General features: G+C 46.6%; 1 protein-coding gene across 5 annotated transcripts in view; it reads right to left on the bottom strand.

The window, feature by feature from the left end:
• Positions 1-21,080, bottom strand: part of FANCD2 (FA complementation group D2) — a 2,923,540-nt gene that overhangs the window by 901,197 nt on the left and 2,001,263 nt on the right. For all 5 annotated transcript variants that reach the window (XM_069644087.1, XM_069644091.1, XM_069644090.1 and 2 more), the window contains one exon: positions 9,608-9,736. In XM_069644087.1, the coding sequence (XP_069500188.1) occupies positions 9,608-9,736 (129 nt within the window). The remainder of the gene's footprint in view (positions 1-9,607; positions 9,737-21,080) is intronic.

Raw genomic sequence — 21,080 nt, 5'->3', positions numbered from 1 at the left:
GACTCAAGAGAGATGGGTCAATCTACTAAGAGAACAAGATAAATGTCTAATCATCACAGTAATCAAATTTTGGACAACGATCATGAAATGTACTGATATAGTGACACTTTTTAGAAACGTGAAATAAGTGTAAATGAAAAGTTTGTAAAATCAAACGAAAAATTTTAAATAAAAACAAATAGTACACGTTACGTATAGTTGATACAATAAATTGATGCTAGTCATTGGAGTTGCAATACAATACAATAGTTAGTGGTACAGTGTGGGATGCATTGACCCACTAGGCTCTGCCCTGCAACATCAGTGTGTGCTGGTGGCACCAGAACCAGCGAAATGGCTGCAAAAAGCTCTAGGTGCACTAAAACCTCTGAAAATTGCACAGTGAAACCAGAAAAGTTGGCTGCCAATCTACTTTGCATTTGTTTCAGTGGTGGAACAGGAGACCACACTGCTAAAACCTGTCATTGGTCTGCCCACAGAGGGAAAATGGAAACTACATGAAAGGCAGTGCTTCATTGCAAGGAAACCCAGAAGTGCTCTGAAATCCATTTTTCCTTGGTTGCTGAAATTACCAAAATAAATATTCCAAGCATCAGAAAATGTCCAACATCCTTGCTGGGTGTTACCCGTCACTTTATTTAAAGAATCCACATAAGCATACAATGTCAGAAGCAGATTCCATCACAAGAATATCCCCATTAAAAAGTGTGCTGGTCTGTAAAATCTGGGCGCAGTACCGGCGGCCGCCTGTATGAAAGCTGTCATTTAATTACACGGGAAGCTTAACTTGTGCAGCTAAAATCACATGGTTGAAATTAAGTGACTTGCCATCAAAAGCAATATAGGTTGCAACTATTGAATCTTTATGTTTAAAAAGACTGGAATTAGAGATCTGTTGCCTATTTTGAAAATGTAAGTTTATTTTATCAAAGAAAAATTTAAACAAAGTGGATTTTTAAAGTCAACCTCTGATGCCAGCCACAGAATTTCAAAGCAAATTCCACAGCATGCCCCAAACAAAAGGCACCTTCCTCCTGCTCTCTGCCCCAGGAACTCCCATTCAGGTGTTAATGGAGAGGGGAGGAGACTTTACTCTGCTGCTCTGGGGGGAGACAAAAGACTCCCTTGATTGAAAAGATATGCAGATGCAACTGTCAACAGAAGCCCCTGCTAGAGGACAGAGGCGGGGATTGCTCTTGACCCACCAAAACTTTGGAGGCGGGACAGACGGTTATGTGTATTCTTAAAGCACAAGTATATTTTTGAAAAGGACTGACAGACGACTACAAAATTGTAAAAATGTGTAAAATGACAGTATTGTTAATATGAAAATTCTGGTCACGTTTTAAAACTACTCAGAACTCGGTGCTATGTTCAGGGACAAGACTACAGAATTTGTGGTTCTGTTGCAATTGTGGTGCTGCCAGAAACATGAAACTTCACATGATTATGCCCAGATGTCATGCACACATATGTGTAACAATGTGGACAAATCTGACATTGGGTACCAGACCAAAAGTGCAAAGAATTGCCAAATCTAGACCCAAGCTCTCACCAAGACGGGGCTCGGATGAATAGTTGCTCCACCAAATCTGTGATATCAATATGATGTTGCAAGCAAGTTTGTAAAATTGTAAATATGTCTTGTATGAAAAATAGATTTCATGTGCAGAAACAAAGGGGAGGTTCTCCCTGGATTATAAAATACAGCGTCATCACAACACCAGGTTTTCTTCTCAAATCAGGGGAGAGGAAATACCCTAACGAATAGAATATCTAGGGGGTGTGCAAAGTAGAAGTCAGCATACCCACCCTTTTAGAAAATACATAAATAGAGACAGCTTAGGACCTAGAGACAGACATTCACCCACCATCCGATTGCTGGCAGAGCACTTTACAAGAGAAATCCATATTCCAGACTCCAGGACTTTGAAAGCAGAAAGGCCCACTTCCAAAGCTGAACCATTCTCAGCTTGGCCTTTAAAGAAATCCAGAAACCAGATTTGACCCCAGACCTCTAAGGGGAACAACAAAAAGAACAGCCTTGCTGAGCTGTGCTGCTTTGTTGCTAGGAATTCTTGCCAGAATCCAGAGATCCAACCCAGTAGAGCAGAGCTGTGACCAGATAGCAGCGAACCAGAACCAACCCATTAGATCCAGTCCAATCCCGCCGTGCAGTGTCCAGAGTGCCGTGCTGAGTGCAGAACCAGAGCGCCTCAAGTCCAGTCCGGTGTGCTAGCAGAATTCCAGTCCAGAAAGTATCCCTGACCAGATCTCCGACGGGTCCATTCCAAACATTGGTAGTGAGTATCCAGAGCATAGGATTGTCGCTAGCAAATATCTTATCCATAAGTAATCCTATCCAAACCCATTCTATTATATCCAGAACTGCATTGTAGAAATTATTTTTGTCTTACTTGAATCTTTCTCTCATCCCTATAGTCCTTTGGTAATAGTAGTGTTAAAATCATCTTTGCGCTAATATATTTGCTGAAGAAAGACAAGTGTCTCGGCAGGCAAAAACCATCCAGAGGCGTTGCTGGACTGGTGGCTGTGCTGTCGTGTAGTTTGTGGCTTCATAGTCTCCCTAGTGTAAGAAACCTTGTTTGTAATTTTAAAAAGCGCAACCTTGTTTTACAAATTTGGACTCTTTATGAAAAAAACCGACCTCCACAAAAACCTTCATAACTTCTATACCGTGTATGCTAGAAACATCCTCAGCTTTCCAACAAACCCAAAACCGCATCCCAACTCCTTACAGTTTTTCCGCAATCGCGCGCGGAAACGTTTGCCGCACATTTTTCGTTTGGCTTAAATCTATCACGTGTGACACAGCTGTACATTGCATCCAACCTCAGGATTAAGTTTTCAACCTGATAATTACTCAATAATCATTGCTGGTGTTTATCTGGAACTATACAAAGTGGCTCCCACTAGTATTGAATTTTAGTGAATTAAATCCATTTTCAGTGTTTTTTTACCATTCATTCAAAGCCACATTCAAAACCATTTTGACAAGTTGCAATCATTCCTGTTTTTCTCTGTGTTTGCTGGGGGGAAATTGGGATTGATAATGTATTTGTTGAGTGTGTATTGCTGAAACCTGTTTTCTCTCCTTCCATCTCTTTATACTGCATATTGGGGGGATTGAGTAATCACATTGCATTTTAATTGAACCCACACAAAGTATTATTTTATGCTGCATTATTTTTCCTATCATTACTCCGTGTGATTAAAGAGAGTTGTTGTGACATCACCCCATTGGTGATACTTGTATAAATATTAAATAGTGTGATATATATATATTGTTCAAATACCTGCAATAAATCTTTTTAACTTTGCAAAACAGCCTGGTTCCTGGTTCAGTGTGATCGGGGGAATTCAAAGAGAGGGGCGTGATATAAGGGTATCTCATTCAGAAATAAAAGAACTTATAGACATAAATAAATATTTAAGGGTTCCAGCTGTGCATCACACGCTAGGCATTGACTTCGGTGGAGTGCCAGGTTGAAATCACTTACAACAGGAAGCTCTGAATGTGAGAGGGGTGAGCCTTGAGATCATTGTTTAAGTTCCTTATATTTACCTTGATAGAAGCATGAGTCAGGCCGGCCTTGGCCAAGGAGAGCAGGTATGGAAGAATTTGCGGGGCCATGACCCAAAGCAGGGTAATCTTCTGCGACCAGCACCACGTAGCCGAACACTTCCACTTGTGCCCATAGCACTTCAAAGTTAACGACGCCCTGGCCTTGGCGAGGAAGGCCCTGCAGTCCGCAGGCAACTCGTATCCACCAAACTCTAGGGCTGCAGGGGCCAAGCCCTCAGGTTTAGCGATCCTCAGTCGTGATGCAGGATTGTGCCTCCTTCTCTGGTGAGTAGACCTGGAACTAGCGGCAGTTTGATTGGGGGTGACGCTGACAGACTGAGAAGGCCTGGATACCAAATTTGCCTTGGGGACGCTGGGGCGATGAGTATCATCATGGGCACTGTCGGAGTGTGTTGATGGCTCGTAGCAGGAGAGGCAACGGAGGAAACGCGTACAGGAACAGGCCTTCCCATGGGAAAGAGAACACGTCCTCCATGCAGCTCGGTTGGTGGAATCTGCTGTCAAACTTCTGGCATTTGGAGTTCATGGCTGTCGCAAACAGATCGATCTGGGGCCTGCCCGAAGATGCGGTCCACCTGGTCCTGCTGAAGTTCCCATTCGTGGCAGGAGCCCAACTCCCAACTGAGGGAGTCTGCGATGGTGTTCTTGACTCCCGCTAGGTGAAGAGGAACGTAGAGCATCTCTTGTCTGACGGCGCAGCGTCACAAGTACTGCGCTTCCTTGGAGAGAGCTGGGGATCGAGTGCCCCCGTTAGCCGATGTAGAACATTGTCGTGGTGTTGTCCCTGAAGATCCTCACCAACTTGCCCTTCAGAAACGGAAGGAATGACTTAAGGGCCCAAAACACTGCCTGAAGTTCCAGGATGTTGATACATACATACTTCTCCAGCAGCCACAGGCCTCTGGCGTGCAGACGTCTGGTGTGGGCTCCCCAGCCTTCCATGGAAGCGTACATGATGACCGCCTCCTGGTATGGAGGTTTTTGAAACCCTGTGCCCCAGGCGATGTTGGGGCAGACGCCCCGCCACCGTATAGCCCAACGGAACTCCTTGTCAAAAGGGATCTTGTCTGCGAAGCTTCCGGAACACCTGTATCGAGCGAGGGTCCAGGGCATTCGCTATGGCCGTACCGGAGTTGTTCTTCTCCGGTAGTTAACGCCTTCAGGCCTTTGCCGGTGAGCATCTTCTTCCTTACACATGGCTCTTACCGGTAATTCTGCTTCTTCCTCTGGGTTTGCTTCCCGCTACGCGCTCTCTGCAGCTCTCCTCTCCTCTCTCTCGCTCTATGGCTTGCAGGTGCTCTTCAAGTTTAAATGTCCCATGCAGCTGATGGTGAGCCTGACAACTAGACTGCAGATTATACTTGGTGTCATTTTTACTCCATATTAACTCCTTGTTTGTCCTCTTCGTCTCCGTACTTGAGGATTTCTGGGACTTGGGAGTCCAAAGTTATGTCAGACTGTTTAAAGTTTCATTGTTGATCATTTGTGTTTAAATAACAACCATCATGAACATTAGATGTTAAATGTTTTCCAGAGATGTTATGTATATGTCAAGAGTGTATAGAGTTATGTTTAAAATGTTTGACAGATGTATATTTCAAGACTTTACAAGAGTCAATACAGATTGAAGTGGGTTTCAGGTTTTTACAATTAAAGGGTTTTGAACAATGACAGCATAAGGAAGACTACAGCGTCCTTCCCCCGATAGCCATCTCCTCCCATGTGATCCACCCTCAGACGACCCCCAGGGTCAGGATCAGGTCATGGCTGCCTTCACCTCACCACATTGGAGGAGACTTTAGGCTGGGGATCAGTGATGACTCCACTGGATTCATCACACTGAACCAGACATGACATTGGGGCAAGTATATATAAAGGGTTCGCGACCTATGACCTAATCTGCACCCTTTTTCCATAGCACTATGATGCTGAGGGACAGCAGAACAAAGGTACACTAGCTACCAGACAAGAGGGGCAGCTAGGGAGGGGAATGAGGAATCCATCAGAAAGAACATTATTGAGGGGTAAGTAATTTGTTCTTTTAATGGACTCCTTCCTCTCACCGATTCCTGATCTTTGATACGCCCCACATCAGTCCATCCTCGCAAGATATATAGGTATAGGAGGAGTTGCCTACAATGATCTACCGAGGAAAAGATAGGCAGATGCTGCCTATCTCCTCTGTTGCATGATCAGGATGAACACAATAAATACAGGCTACATAGGTGTAAAATAATATTTTTATGCCAGAGTTCTTCCAACCCTTGAATAAGGGTTTCTTTATTTTGAAAGTATTTGTTGCTACCTAAGGTTCTGAAATTACAATCATTCGGCAAACTTTTCTTCGCCCTGGAAACATGTCGAAGAAAAGCACTCTGCTAGGGTAAAAATGTAGAGGAACGAATCGCTGAGCAATTTTATCTAAATGGCGCAGACAAATTCATGACATTTCTAAGAAACGTTTGGAGATACAGTGAGGATTATATTCTTCTAACACTGCTAGAAATTTCTGAAGATGGCCTCTTGTTAGATGCGGGTGTCTCTGTACAACCTCTTGTATGAGTTGTCATACGTCTGCAAGTACATTGACGTTAAAAGCTGGACCTCCGATGATACAGCTGCATGCTGCACATCTACCCAAGTGTGAGGGGGTGTGAGAAGGGTTGGGAGAGTTGGAAGAAATTAGAGTCACTTATCCTTGTGCAGGTTGCCAAAAAGTCTGCACTAGTGGCAGAGAGGACGAAGGGCCTACCGGGATAAATCTTGAATCTATTGGCCGTAAACCAGCCCTCTAGGGAGGCATAGCCACTAATAATCCAGCAGTGCTCACTTTCTGGGGGCCCATTTCTGCACCTCATCTGCTAGCTATCACGAGCCCTCATCCAGAGGATTCTGACTTCACCGCAGGTGCCATATTAGCCTACATTTATCACTACACACTACAGATCTAGACTCTTGTTTGCTGTGCTGGTAATACCGGCATACGCTTCTTCCGATCAGCTACACAGGTCAATTCAATGGGTTCAGAACAGTCATCCCAGATGAAGATCTTGACCGAGACTTGATCTTTACTTGATCTTGAAAGAGTGAAAATCAACAAAAATATGCAGCTAGCAGCCCTGATTGGCCACGTGACCCATCATAGTTTAATTTTTCTTCCAACATTCCATTTTATAATGCTGCTAATTTTGAGTCAAGAATGTGGGCCCAGCATTCACCAAGCGTAGGAAGGATTGCAATCACCAACGCACAGACTTGTGCAGTCGACACCCCCTTTTGACTTTATTTAGCTGCCTCTAAAAAAAAAATGTTGTTAGACATATTGGGTTTCGTTAAGAGTTCAGCATTGTGGTAAAAACAGTGGTAATGCAGTGCTAACAAAGTTAGCACTGCATGACCGCTGCATTATCACACCGCCAAACTAAAGGATTGGAGGTAAGGCAGAGGAAAGACCTTCAGCAGAATGCTGGAGGCAATTCCTCTTTGTTACTGCCCAAAAATGGCCAAATAGGCAGTATTACCATCCGTGGTAATACTGCCGGTGGTAATACTGCTGAAATCCCCAAGAGTCCTGTGGACTCCAATTAATGGGGAATAAATCGCCTACCACCACTTGTAATCCGGTTGGAAATATCGCCAGACCAAGTTGTGGTAGCGGTAATACTGTTTGCTGGTATCTCAGTGATATCACCACTGAGATAACACCAAACACGTAATGAGGTTGAGTTTGTTTTAATTTTTTTACTGTGCACTCAAAGTCTCTTTATGTTCGCTGCTCCAGATACTTGCATATGTGTTAATTTCTCTGGTGCTTCCAGAATTCATTCATGAAAAAATTTGCAAGGCTCATATTTTTTTGTTAAGCTTTAGCTGCCCCCAAATATTTTTTTCTTTTTTATTATGTTTTGTGACCAATCGTTTTTTTCTATTTATATATAATGTGTTATGTAATAGTTTACTCTTTTTGGTTTTGGTGCTTGGTGGCTTAAGTCACCATATCGCTAAAACATTGGTATGGTACTGTATAAAAGAAAGTAGAAAGGGGACTTTGGCTGCAGTGCATGGCGTTGGCATAGCAACTTGCCGACGGTTGGCAATGAAATCGCCCAAGCACTAGCTGAACCTTGCTTTTTTTCTCCATTTGCCTGGCCTCGTTTTTTATTCATGTGCTTCCGGCATTCCTGCTTTAACGAGTGCGCTGAACACGAGCAGCGGAGTGATCTTTCAACAGGCATCTTGTTTGTCTGTTACTGCTGGAGCGGGTTCGAGTTTGGTGGTGCGAGCTCAGCGTTTGCCTTACTAAAGGGTAGCTGTGCGCAGCAGGCGAAGTGGAAGCGACGGCACACACTAAGTGGAGGTCTCGCCTCAGTTTAGAATAACAGTAACATACCAGGAAATATTACAGCATGCAGAAATTCCACCCAAATTCAGTTTGGCGCCATCAACTCATCTAATAATGTCAAACGTATAAAGAGGCCTTCGAAGTTGTTTGTGCAAAGGACCCTGTGTCATCAGTCAAAATATTTCTGGCATAAAACGGGTCAGTTCAGTGAAGTACAAAACAGATTTGCTCACTGGAATTCAGCTGTAAATCACAGACTATCAAAACAGTTATGTGCTATTTTGCCACCCATTTTGCCACATTGGTCTGTGCATGTCAGGCAACTGCAGCCCCCCTACTCCTGCAAGGGGGCACCCTCTACAGCTGCTGCTGATTGTTAAGAGGCACTTATGGGTACATTTGCAAATTTCTTTGCATCTTTACGACAGGTGTTTTGCCGCAGAAGTTTGGCAACTTTTTTTCCCAATCGTTTTATCTTTATTTTTGTTGGGGATTTCCCCCACCAAACCCCCTGTCATTTACCTTTTTTTTTATTCCCGACCCCCCAAACCCTTTAAATGACCTTGCCCACCTGCCAAAAAAAATTCAAAATGTTTTTTTTCTGCAAAAATGCCACGGCACAACACATGGGTATCGATGAAAGGATGCTATACCCCAGCCAACTGGTCCCCACTCTCTCTACCGCCCCCACCCTACCCTGACCCTTTCTACACATACACCCTACCGCACCCTTTCTACCCTCACCCGACCACCTTATCCAACTCTACCACCACCCACCCTACCAACTCTCTACCCCATCCACCCCCCCATTCTCTACCGCCACCCATCCCACCCCCTCTTTCTCTACTCACCACTATCACCTCTCTTTTTACCCCCACCAACCACCCTTCCTCATCCTACCTCCTCTATTCCCCACCCACCTACCTTACACCCTCTCCCTACCCCCTCTCATCCTTCCTCCCACACACTCGGTTTACTCTTCCTTGTTCACATTTCCTCTTGCTCATCATCAATGACCCTCTGTCAATGGCACTCTCCTTTGCTCCATACCCCTTCTCATTTGATTACACACCTACATCCATGATTGCATCCCCCTTTCAAACTTTGCACTCTCCTCTTTGCACCCTGGTGCCTGTAAATGCAAAATGCAAACAGCAGTAAATGCCAAAACTATTGGCATTACCAATACTCGTTTTTGCTGCCAATGTAAATTATTTGTATTTTTTTTAAAAAGCCTCTGCATTCCCAAAGGAATCCCTTCCTTTATGGTTAAAAGAGCAAAATAGCATATTCAACTGTTCATGATGAGGTACTCCATAAATGAACAAAATTTTGAACAAATTTACCCAATAGCAGATAGCTTCAAGTTGCACCATGAATATTATTTGCAGCCATAATTTAAATACTAAAACCAATAAAAGGATAATCTCTGACTTCGATACAAACTAAAAAACATAACAGAATGTAAGCTGTAACTAGATATTCAGTTTGACTGAGATCACAAAATTACCTTAATGGTGCAAAACAATCGACACGCCGGTAAAATAAGATAAACACATAATGCACATCAACATAAACAAGATGGTGAAGAGATGTACTTATTCCCCAATTCGAAAAAATTATGATTTAGAATGATGACATTATAAAAGACGAATGACCTGGAAGTAATTGTGCATGTTCTCCATGTGGTTACAAAGTGAGTTCAGCAGCTGTACTGCACTGTGAGCAACCTCCTGAGCACTTTTCTGGTGGAGCTGCGAGAATCCAGTAGTCCTACTTCCTTTGACCTGCAGTTTAAAGAATTCAGAATAAAAAAGTCAACATTGAAATTAGTTCATGATAGGTGTTATACTACTTCTCTGCTTCCAGGTTGTGCGTTTGTGTGTTTCCTAACCAGCAGATTGTATAGAATATAAAGAGTGAGGAGAGAAACTACAGAATCACTATCACCACATACATATTTCTCTCAAAATAACTCGTATACCATTATATTCTTGAAGACTGCAAAACATTCTATTAATTTACAGTTGCCCAGTAACCATTTGGATGTTGCAACCAGCGCAAACCAAAGAATATTGTTATGCTGAAAAGATTCTGAAAACGCTGCAGGTCATTAAAGTACAATGAATAGGCTGTACAGACAGAACGCTGCACATGAAACGTCAGATTTTTATTGGTGATACTTGCTGTACTCGGCACATAGGAAAGGAAGCACATAGAAGTACATAGCCCCAATGTCTCTTCACAGAGAACCTGAAGGCCGGTAAAGGGTTTTAAGGCGATTGGGGCTGCGAGGCACGGACATGCAGCACACGAAAGGAAAAGTTACTCACCATAGTCACAACGGTACTCTTAGTCTATAGTCGCCTTGACTCCACACTGTACGGGCATCCATTTAAATTTGGAGCACGAGAGGGCACGTCCACAGGCGTGACCAAAAATTACTAGCCCCACCCTCCTGCATCCCGCCTCAATGCCCCAATTGTGCATCTGAAATGGGACTGGAAACTATAGCCATGTATTTAGGGGGATGGAGGGAGCGGTGTATGAAGGAAAGGCGACTATGGACTAGGAGTACAATAATCACATAGTCACTATGGTGAGTAACTTTACCATAACTGCTACGCCCCGTCCCATTTCCTCCATACTATATGGCCGATTACAACACACCCACTAAAAAAAGAGGACCACCACTTGATGACTATGAGAACCAAAGAAGAGAATAAGATCCAAATGTACAATCCTCCCGTCCCCTGCACACTATCAAATACTGTACAAAACAGCCATAATTCTAGTAAGAAAATATCCACATTTTTACACAGAAGTTAATCAGAAAAAGATCAGTTTAGTTTTTATATCAAAAAATAGGATTTTAATAACCATAAATAACAAAACGATACAGTGAACAAGTCTATTTTTATTTCTTTAATTTTTTTATTGGTTTGTTCAACCTTTAAAAAGACAAACAACAAATAACGACGTTACCATTTACTCTTCCCTCCCTCCCTCCCTTTTACTTTAACGAGTCCAATTCATCTAATGATGCTCACTGAATCATGACCTTAGTCGGCCAGACTATTTTTACTTTAGTCACTGAGGTTATTTCCAGTTCATCCAACCGAGTTTTTATCACTTGAAGGAAGCTTATCAGGGCAAACAGTGCTGCTCTATTAGATCCCTCGAAGAGTACCTTCCACCACTCTTCGATGCTCCTTGTTTGATAGGTGTTGGTCACTGGACCAAAGAAACTACCTCATTGCTGCTCAAATTCCAAACATGACATAAGATGTTTCATTAGCGTTATTGCAGAAACGGCATGTGGGATTAGGTTTTGCTTCAACCAGATGCCTAGGCGTTCTTTCGTTGAAAAAGCGTTTAATCTAAAACGCATGTATAGAGCTCTTGCGTGCTGGTTTCGCAAGCGCGTTAAATAAGTATGGCGTTGGTCGTAAGCCTTTGCCTCTCCTGGTACTTCATGCATCATTTTAGATTTTGATCGTAGATCGCAGGTATTAATCCAATCTGATCTCCATATCTTTCTCTTAGCCATCTCCGGATTTTCCGTTAGCATTGTTAGAGTGATATACTCTTTCAGTAAGTCTTGGCAGAGGCAGTTCAATTTAGAGAGGATGGTATACTCTTTGTCTGAATTAGGCTTATGCAACATGCGAATTTGGGGAGCAGGGTCCTTCAGCATCGTTTTTCGATATAGGCTCAGTAGATTCCACACAACTCTTGCATGGATTGAAATGAGGCCCAATTCGTACCGTATACAAATGGTTGAGGTGCCCTTCGGTAAGTATAACACTCTAGTCCAGAAAATGTTTTCTAGTGAATTCCATAGGTCACACGAACATCCAAATGCATTTTCTCCTCCATAAATTAATATAGGAACGACTTTTTGTCAAAAAAAACTCGATGGTAAGTTTTAACGAGAATTTTCCCAATTTGTTGTTAATCAGGGAAGCTTGGCACGCCAACTGCCGGCACTTACTTTTATCCATTGCTGCCCAAGGTGCATCGTTTCTGCTCGCACTGATCCTCATGCCAAGTTAGGTGGTATGTTTTACAGTCTGGATTTGCCCCTTGGCAATATGCCAATTAAACTTCGTCCCTCTTCCACGTGAACCGGATAGTTTCTCCAAAATCAAGATCTCACATTTTTGTTTGTTGATGGACAGCCCATTGGATGTTATATAGGTATCTATCAGATTCATTTTATGCTGCAGACCTACCGGGGTCTGGTCTATCAGAACAAGGTCGTCAGCATATACTAGGTAGTCGATGGAAGTGCCGTGAATTTTGGGAGGGAACTTGTTTGCACCGCTTAGAACCTCGTTTATGTCGGATGTAAACAGGTTAAATATAGTTGCTGCTAGAGGGCAGCCCTGTTTTACGCCCTTATGGGTGTCAATTTTAGTAGACAACGTGCCCTTCATGTCAAGTCGGATCTTAATGGAGGTGTCCGTGTGCAATTCACTTGGCTAATTTATTCCACAGCAAATCTCTGTTTATACTGCCAAACGCCTGAGAGAGGTCTATTAGTGCCAAATAGATGTTACGGTTCAATCTCATTACTTCCATCTTTAAAATATTCAATAGGAGCAGAGTTAGACCACAACCAACCCCCCTTACGAGCGCCGCTTGTCTGGGGTCTAAATGGTTGGTATCTTTGGCCCACCTCAGGAGTTTTTGTTGCAGGAGTGTGGCATAGATCTTCCCCAAGACATCGAGGAGAGCTATGGGTCTATAGTTTTTTTGGGTTGGTTCGATCCCCTTTTTAAAGATTGGGACCACCACAGCGCTCTTCCATGACTTGGGGATAGAACAACTCCTAACAATTCAACTTTATCAAATAAAGTGACACAAAAGTCTGCCCATAGGCCTGTGTTATATTTAATCGTGTGGTTCGTTAGACCATCGGGGCCAGGAGCTCTAGATTCTTGAACTTTTTTCATTGCGAGTAGGATATCTTCTCTCTCAAACTCCAGGTCCCATTTTTTTTATGGCCGATATGTCACAGGCTACACTTGATGCATCCTTACAAAATAGAGCTGAGTAAAACTCTACCCAAAGTTTTTCAGGGACTGTATTGGCATGTAGTGCATACTGAGGTGTCAGACTGCGGTTTATCAGCTTCCAGTACTCGGGTGAGTTCCTTCTTCCATTTTGACCAACATTTTCTCAGAGTCGTTTTGCAACATAATGGCCACATGTGATTTGAGCCAGTTATTATAGTTTTGCTTAATCACCCTTATATTCTGTCTCGTGATTTCATTGAAAGGTCCTTTTAGCTTCCTTATTTCTTGTCTCATTAGTCTTTTCTGTTGAAGCACGGTCACATCAAATTTGTTTTTTGTACGTATTTCGCCATGTTTCAGAGTATATTTATGTTCTTCAAATTGGGACAGGAGGTGTTGGTATTCCAGGCCCTCTGTATTTTCCATAAAATTCGATGTTATGACCGCTACTTCAGTATCAAGAAGGTTTAAACGGATCCTGCTGGAACCTATGCTCACCAAGTATGGCCAAGTCTCTTGAGAGGGAGCACTCTGATTCTTGATTGTGAGTTGCACCATATCATGGTCGCTGTAGGTCATTTTTAGAACGTCAAGTTGCAGTACTCTCTTATGAATGTTTTCAGAGACAAATATGTAGTCAAGGACTGAAATTTGGTCCTGCCTTCTCCATGTAGGCTGGGCTGGGATATCACCTACGATGTTGCCATTTAACATGGACAATTCACGTAGATCCATTTCTAGGCACCATTGGGATGCTTTTTGTTCCAGTTTGCTTTTCTTACTGCCGTGAGAAACTATGGTTTGGGTACATGCGATATTTAAATGGCTGCATATAATCAGATCTAACGAGAGTTCCTTTTCAAGTAGCTCATCGATTGCGGCTTTCACTTGATCAAGAAATGAAGTCACATCTTTTGCCCGATGGTTCCAGTATACATTAATAATGTATAGACAAGCGCCCTTGGTGTTCTCTGTCTGCGTGGCACCAATTGTTAAGACATGAATAAAAGGCGATACATTCTGTGATTCTATGATCCCGAAGCCAGAGGCTTTTCTTACGGCTGTCAACAAACCTGCCATGGGTCTACCCTTTGGTTGTCCGATCACCGGGTTGATTGCGATTTCAAATCCTTCTCAGAGCGGTCTTTCTCTTAGCCATGTTTCTTGTAAAAACAAGAGGTCAAAGTTAGTTGCCCATGGATTTTGAAACAGATGGGTAAAGCCTCTAGTGTTCCAAGAGCCCAGTACGCAGGTGCTTCGGTCCTCCACTGCCTGCCGTTAGTTGTTTGAAACCTTGTTTAGGTTTGCCGCTAGCCAGGACCAATCGTTCACCTTGTGGGGCACACTGGTTTCCATCTTGTCGTCGACTTTCGTGGCAGGCAAACTCAGTGCTCGGTTAACTATATTCCTTATGAATTCCCCCGTGTGTGGTAATGCTACGAGATCCATTGGGGAGGATGTTACCGTGGCCGGAGCGTGTGTCACTACAACAAGAGATCTTAATTCAGGTTGCTGAGACAATGCTCGACTCACTGCAAGGTCTATTCTGCTGTGAGAATCACCCTTAGGTGATTTTAATCGAAGGCATTGATCTGCTCTTGTTATGTCGAACCCCAGTGACATCAACAACGGACCGGCGTCAATCAGCGCATCAGCGATGAGTTTTGACTGAAGATGTAGGATTACTGCATCGTTTTTCTTTTCGTTGAAGAATTCTACAACCTTAAGGTCATCAGAATCAATTGCTCTTACGCTTGGAATCAGATGACACAGCCAAAGCACATTGTGGCGATTTAAGATCAAGTCATCCGAGGATTTCATGCGTTCTAGGATGAGACGATGCAGGCCTTGCTGTCCATGGCTCTGTGATTTTCCCTCTTTCACCTTAGAGTTTTGGTGGTTCCAATTAGTTTGTTTCTGCCTGTCGAGTTGGGGCTTTGGCTGGAAATTTGAGGCTGCGGTCCAGCTGGTGTCCTTTCTGTGGGCGCATTGAGGTACGGACGGTCCGGGGAGAGCTGTCCCACCGTCCACAGGCAGTTTGTCGCTACCGATCAAATGGACTGTCGCGGCTTTCTCCCCAGGCATTACAACGGGTACACTCGCCTTCGTCGCCAACTGTTTTCATTTATCACCCAGAGTCAAAAATCGTAACTCCTGGTCAGCTTTTACTGGATGCACCCGGGTCGGTGGTTGAATCAGTTGACACAGCCTTACCGCTTTGTTTAATGCCTCGCCTTTTGACATCTTGTTTGTAGCGTTCAACAGTGTAGTGAGAAGCGTTGTGGCAGTACCTAGGTCCAGCTTATTAACTAACTGTTGATCACTTACTGGAAAAGGCAGGGGCAATGCTTGGGTCAATCTTGTCTCTTTATTCAGGTGAGCTTCGCCTTTTCGCCCCTCTTTTATGTCGTTCAACTCTAAAGTAGATAATGGCCCTTATTACAACCTTGGCGGAAGACCATGGTGCTATTAGCACCATGGTCCATGCCGCTAAGGTTACGATTCCGCCATGGTGGATGGCGGAATTACCGCCCCATTACAAGGTGAGTGGGGCGGTAATTCCCCATTCACCAATGGCCCCTTCCCCATTTTTCAACGCCTGAGTTGTAATGAGGGCCAATGTCTTAACAGTACCCAACACAGGGTTATTCACTGCCTGGACTTCGTAAGATGAGAGGCGTTGGGGCGGCATAGGGACCACATGTGCAGAGGCTAGGCTTGCAGCAGAGGCGCTCTTCTCATCTTCCTCGTAGATTTATACATTCATCAAATCATCAGAGACGTCACTGATGCGAGTGTAGGACGCCTCCAGGTCCACAGCCACCTCATTGTCTGCTTTTCGAGGCTGTTTCCTTTCAAGAGGTTTGTCTTTAGTTATCAGACCGTTAATCGTTACATTCACAGTTTTGATGTTGCGCAAGAATTTTCGAGAGTTGTTGTTTCCTCTCTTCACTTTCCTTGCTGGTAGATTTTTTGATTTCTTTAGGAGGACCTCTTGTGGCGTGTTCTTTAAGATTGCTCGCCTTTTGGGGAGCGTGGCCTGGAGCGCTAACGATGCGGCTGCTCCTGTGATGGCCTCCGTACGGGACCCGCGGCGATCGAAAATAACTTAACCTAAGAGGGGCGGTTTGCGACGAGCCTCGGTCCAGGGGCTATGAGAACCTCTGAGGCGTCGGCGGCTGCATAGGGGGGCTTCATTAATACCCCAGACGATTAGATCCGACCTGTTTTCCCCAGCGCCCCCTGCCTCCTGATGGCGCTCTCAAGATGGCGGACAAGGAGATGTGATCCCGCCGTTTCCAGAACGGGATGAAGTGAGCTTCGGCTAAGGTGCCCGGGAGTTATTCCAATCTGGCGTGGGCTGGCAGCACCCACACCGCAGCAGATAAGTGGCTCCTTCCTCCTCCCCCCTCTTCCCTGAGGTGAGTCGAGCGGAGGCCCCGAGTCGGAGAAATTGGGGCCTCCTGCTCCCCCCTCACCCCTCCCCGCAGTGCTGCCGACCGCACAGCTCCACAGGGCCGCAGTGGCTCCTTGCCGGGGAGATAGAGGAGAGCCCGTGACCTGGGAGACAGACCCGCGGGAGATCTCGCCCCCTACAGCGTGGACCGAGCGGGGGTCCCCCCCGGGTTGGCAACTCGAGCAGGGCTGCCGCTAATTGGTTGTTACGCGACCCCCTACGCCGCCCCGCCTGGAGGCCGACGAGTTGAGAGAACGGTAGGGTCCCCGATGATGCTGTTGTGGGACAGACGTTCCCTGAAGCGACGGATGACCCTGTCCGCCGGGCTGAAGCTGCATTATTGGAGCCTCCTGATACGTCCTCACTGGTGCCTGGGTGGCCTCCCCTGGGATCCCGCGGGGGCCACTGCCTGCTCTGCCCCGCCACCCCATGCCAGAGTACCAGCGCTGGTGTCGCCGTGATCCAGGAATCTTCTCATCGGCCCCTACTCCATCTGCTCCATTTGGCGGCCCGGCTCCTTCCAGGGGCGCCCCTGCCCCCCGCCCCACTCTGCCGGCTTCCTCCCGAACTGGACCCATCGTCACTCCTGGAGTTCCGACGTGGGAGCAGCCAACGGACGGCTTCTCCCCAGCACCTGACGCCTGCCCGGCGGCGGGGTCCGGGACCCCCCCAGTCCCCGGTGAGGTAGGAGCATGACTGGGGCTTGAGTGGGTGCTGGCCGGCTGCAGCTGCCCAGGAGACCTGGCGGCACCCCTGCCGTCCGAGCAGTGGTCCCCTAGTGCCCCTCTTGAGCCCCCCCTCCCCTCTCTTGGACATCCTGGGGTGCCCCGGCCCACCCCTGCTGTTCATATTGAGACCTCAGACCATTGCAGTTACAGCAGTCCGGAGCCCCTAATCTCAGCACAATGTTGAAATCAACGAAAACAGCTAAATCGTCGTACATCTCCACTATGCTGATGGCGTCGGACAGAACAAAGAAGCCGGACCCGCCCCTAAATAAACCCCCAAACCCCCCCCCTCCCCCGAGGAGCAAGCAAAATTAGCCACTAGGGGAGACATACAGGCCTTTACTCAGGACATCAAGGTGGACTTAGTGAAGCGGAATGGAGACTGGGCGAGATGGAGGACCTGACCCAGAGTCATGACCCCACAATCCTGGCATGAGGCGGGAGATCCTGGCGTTGCAGATCAAGAGTGAAGTGTTGGAGTTTAAGCAGGAGGACCTAGAAAACAGGGTGCAACGAAATAACTTGCGCATCCGAGGGGTCCCATCGACCATCCCAGACAAAGAGCTGCCAGAATATATTGGCAATTTCTTCCAAGCTCTTCTCCCAAACATGGATAAAGCCCAACTTATCCTGGACCGCACTCACAGGCTGTGCCCAAGACGGGGGGTAGATTCAGACGCCCCCCCCAGATGCAATTACCAGGGTCCATTTCTACGCTACCAAAGAGGCCATCTCGGCTATAAGCCGCACCAAAGATGAACTTTCGTTCATGAGCTCCCCATTACAGATCTTCCAAGACCTCTCATTGACAACTCTACAGAAAAGGAGAACCCTTAAACCCCTGACACTATTCCTACAGAACCAGCAGATACGCTACAGATGGCTGTTCCCCTCCACTCTCCAATTTACGTTTCAGGAAACCCAGCGCAGAATCAGCCGCCTAGAGGACGCATAGTCCATCCTGCACCCGCGCTCGCCGGGGGCCTCGCCCACTCATGCCCCTCAGCACTCGCCAAGGGAGGCAGAGCAGCTACCCCAGAGACAGCAGCAGCAATCCTGGTCGAAGGCACAGGGACGCCAAAAGATAAAATGATACAGCAGGGACGGAGATCGTACGCTGACCGGTCTGGAGATGGAAATAGGAACCAGTAACGCTGCGGGTCCCGAGCGGCCCATACCCCACTCCGAGGAGTATGTCACCAACCCACACTTGGAGACTAACCCAACGTTGTGATTGGATCCCAGCCCCGTTGGCTGGCAGAACAGTTATGGCCCAGTTGGCCAGGGGAAGGCCAGCATGGGAAATGCTGGCCCCCCACTCATTTAAAAGTTTACCCTCCCATTGGAGGATACAGAAAACCCAGCCGCAGGAAAAACCACGCTGACCTTGAACCACGAGATGAAGACTGAATACCCCCACCCAGCCCGCGATGAGCAGAGCCCCATTCCAGAGGACGCTCAGGGAACGCCCCCTCCAACCAGAAACTAAAGTTCTTGACACTGAATGTCAGAGGCCTTAATGACCCGCAGAAGCGGAAAGCGATCCTGAGACGCATCCAGAATGACAAGGCCTCCATTATCTTCCTCCAGGAGACCCATCTGATTCCAGCCGACTTCACGAGGATCCGGGATCGGCAATTCCCACTGCAATTTCTGGCATCCAACGGAACGAAGAGGGGTGGCACTGCAATCTTGATCGCCAAAGGCCATAAGCTGCAAATCCTGGACTCCATGCTATGTCCGGAGGGCCGCTGTGTGGCGGTGAAGTGCCGAATGCTCGGCCAACTGTACACATTGATTTCGGTATATGCTCCTAATGAAGAGCAAGCGGTATTCTACTCAGCCCTAGAAAGCGCTCTCCTTCCATTTGCTGAGGGCCAAACCATCATCGGGGGAGATTTTAACAGAGTCCCTGACCCTTTAGCAGACAGAGCACATCCTCCAGCCCGCAGAGACTTTGGCCTGGTGACAGCGCTACTTAAACTGTTCCGAGCCCTAGACGTGGTAGACGCCTGGAGAGTCCTCCATCCGAAGGAGCGAGACTACTCGTGCTATTCTTATGTACATAGAACATACTCCCGCATTGACCTCCCGTTGGCTTCCCCGCAGATCCTGGCATTCACAGATGAGGTCCTCATAGGACCTAGAATCCTATCAGACGACGCACCCATAACGTTAACGCTCTGAGCTCACAATCCTGACCCGTCCCCCCGGCGCAGTTGGTCTCTCTATGACCCGATCCTAGAAGATATGGGCACGAGAGACGTCCTGGCTAAAGCAATAAAGCAGTTCTTTGAAGAGAACAAAAATGAAGATACCTCTCCGGCGAGCACGTGGGAGGCAATGAAGGCCGTGGTGAGAGGGGTCTTAATATCCCGAGGAGCTGCCTACCACAAACAAAAACAACAGACCTGCCGCATTCTAGAGGACAAAGTACTGGAGGCGGAAACAGCGTGTAAGGCCAGAAACTGGTCCCCGAGAACATACCGAGCCTTACAGACGGTTCGAAAGAAATTGGAGGCCCACTACGCAGAGGACACAGCCCAGCTTCTAGCCAAAACAAAACAAAGCTACTATGCCAGAGGTAATAAGGCGAATAAATTCCTAGTGGAAAAATTGGCAAGAGTCAAGAGGAGAAACACCATTATAGGCCTCCGGGACCCCCAGGGTGCAGTCCAATTCGCTGATCGGGATAAATTAAGAATCGCAGAGGCTCACTTGACCGATACAATGTCGGCAACCCCGAGATCTAGCGGAGAAATGCATTCCTACCTGCAGGAGGCCGCCTTACCCCAGATCTCAACCCCAAGAAGAGAACAGCTGGAGGCCCCGATCACCAGCGAAGAGATTGACGAGGCCATCAAAAGCTTAAAACCAAGAGCCCCGGGACCAGATGGGTTCTCGCCAAGATTCTTCAAACTCTTCCGAGCCCAGCTTCTGGCTCCCATGACCCTCTTCAACTCCTTCGCCAACTCAGGGTCGATAACCCAGTCGATGAAAGTCGATTACAGTTCTAGCGCTGAAACCAGGAAAAGACCCCAGAGATATTGAGGCATATCGACCCATCTACTTGTTAAACCTAGATGCAAACATTTATTCAAAGGTCCTGGCAAACCGCTTTGCGAACGTATTCCCGGACATTATAGATCTAGACCAAACAGGATTTATTCTACATAAAGCCACCATGGACAACACTCGCAGGGTCCTCAACCTGGTCGAGATTGCTAAGCGAGACTCACGGAAACTTGCCCTGCGACCAAGACGCGACCAAGGCCTTTGACAAGGTAGATTGGTCGTTCCTTCGTCTTACCTTGGAATCGTTCCGCGTTGGGCCATCCTTTTCGAAACTTGTCTTGGCGAATTATCAAGCCCCGACTACTCGTCTCCGAGTGAATGGCCTACTGACCAGCCCGATCTCCTTAACATGCGGCACCAGACAGGGTGTCCTCTCTCCCCCTCCTCTTTGCCATGGTTATGGAACCCCTGGCCCAGCGGATTCGCCTCAGTGCCAGAATCAAAGGCCTCAAAGTGGGCCTCACCCAGCATAAGATTGTACTCTACGCTGATGACGTGATGCTGACCATAACAGACACTTCCCAGTCCCCGAGAGCCGCCCTAGCGGAAATCCATAGATTCGGAAAGGTCTCAGGATTTTCCATCAATTTTGCGAAATCTTCAGCCTTGGGGATAGGCTTAGACCAGAGAGATAAGGAGTCCTTCAGATCCCAGTGCGCGAACCCACTAAGCGAAAAGTCTATCCCCTACCTCGGGGTTCATATCCCCGCTTCTCCTGCAGACACCTACCGGATAAACTTCCCGGTTCCACTTAAAGCTTTAGAAAAAGACCTGGACAGTTGGCTCAAGCAGGAAATCTCGCTAATAGGTCGCATTACGGCCTGTAAAATGAACTTACTCCCACGATTTC

This window comes from Ambystoma mexicanum, chromosome 2p, assembly GCF_040938575.1.
Source record: "Ambystoma mexicanum isolate Mex_15411 chromosome 2p, UKY_AmexF1_1, whole genome shotgun sequence".
Classification (NCBI taxonomy): Eukaryota; Metazoa; Chordata; class Amphibia; order Caudata; family Ambystomatidae; genus Ambystoma; species Ambystoma mexicanum.
Note: the sequence above shows the minus strand (reverse complement) of the source record. Positions and strands in the feature narration are given on the sequence as shown.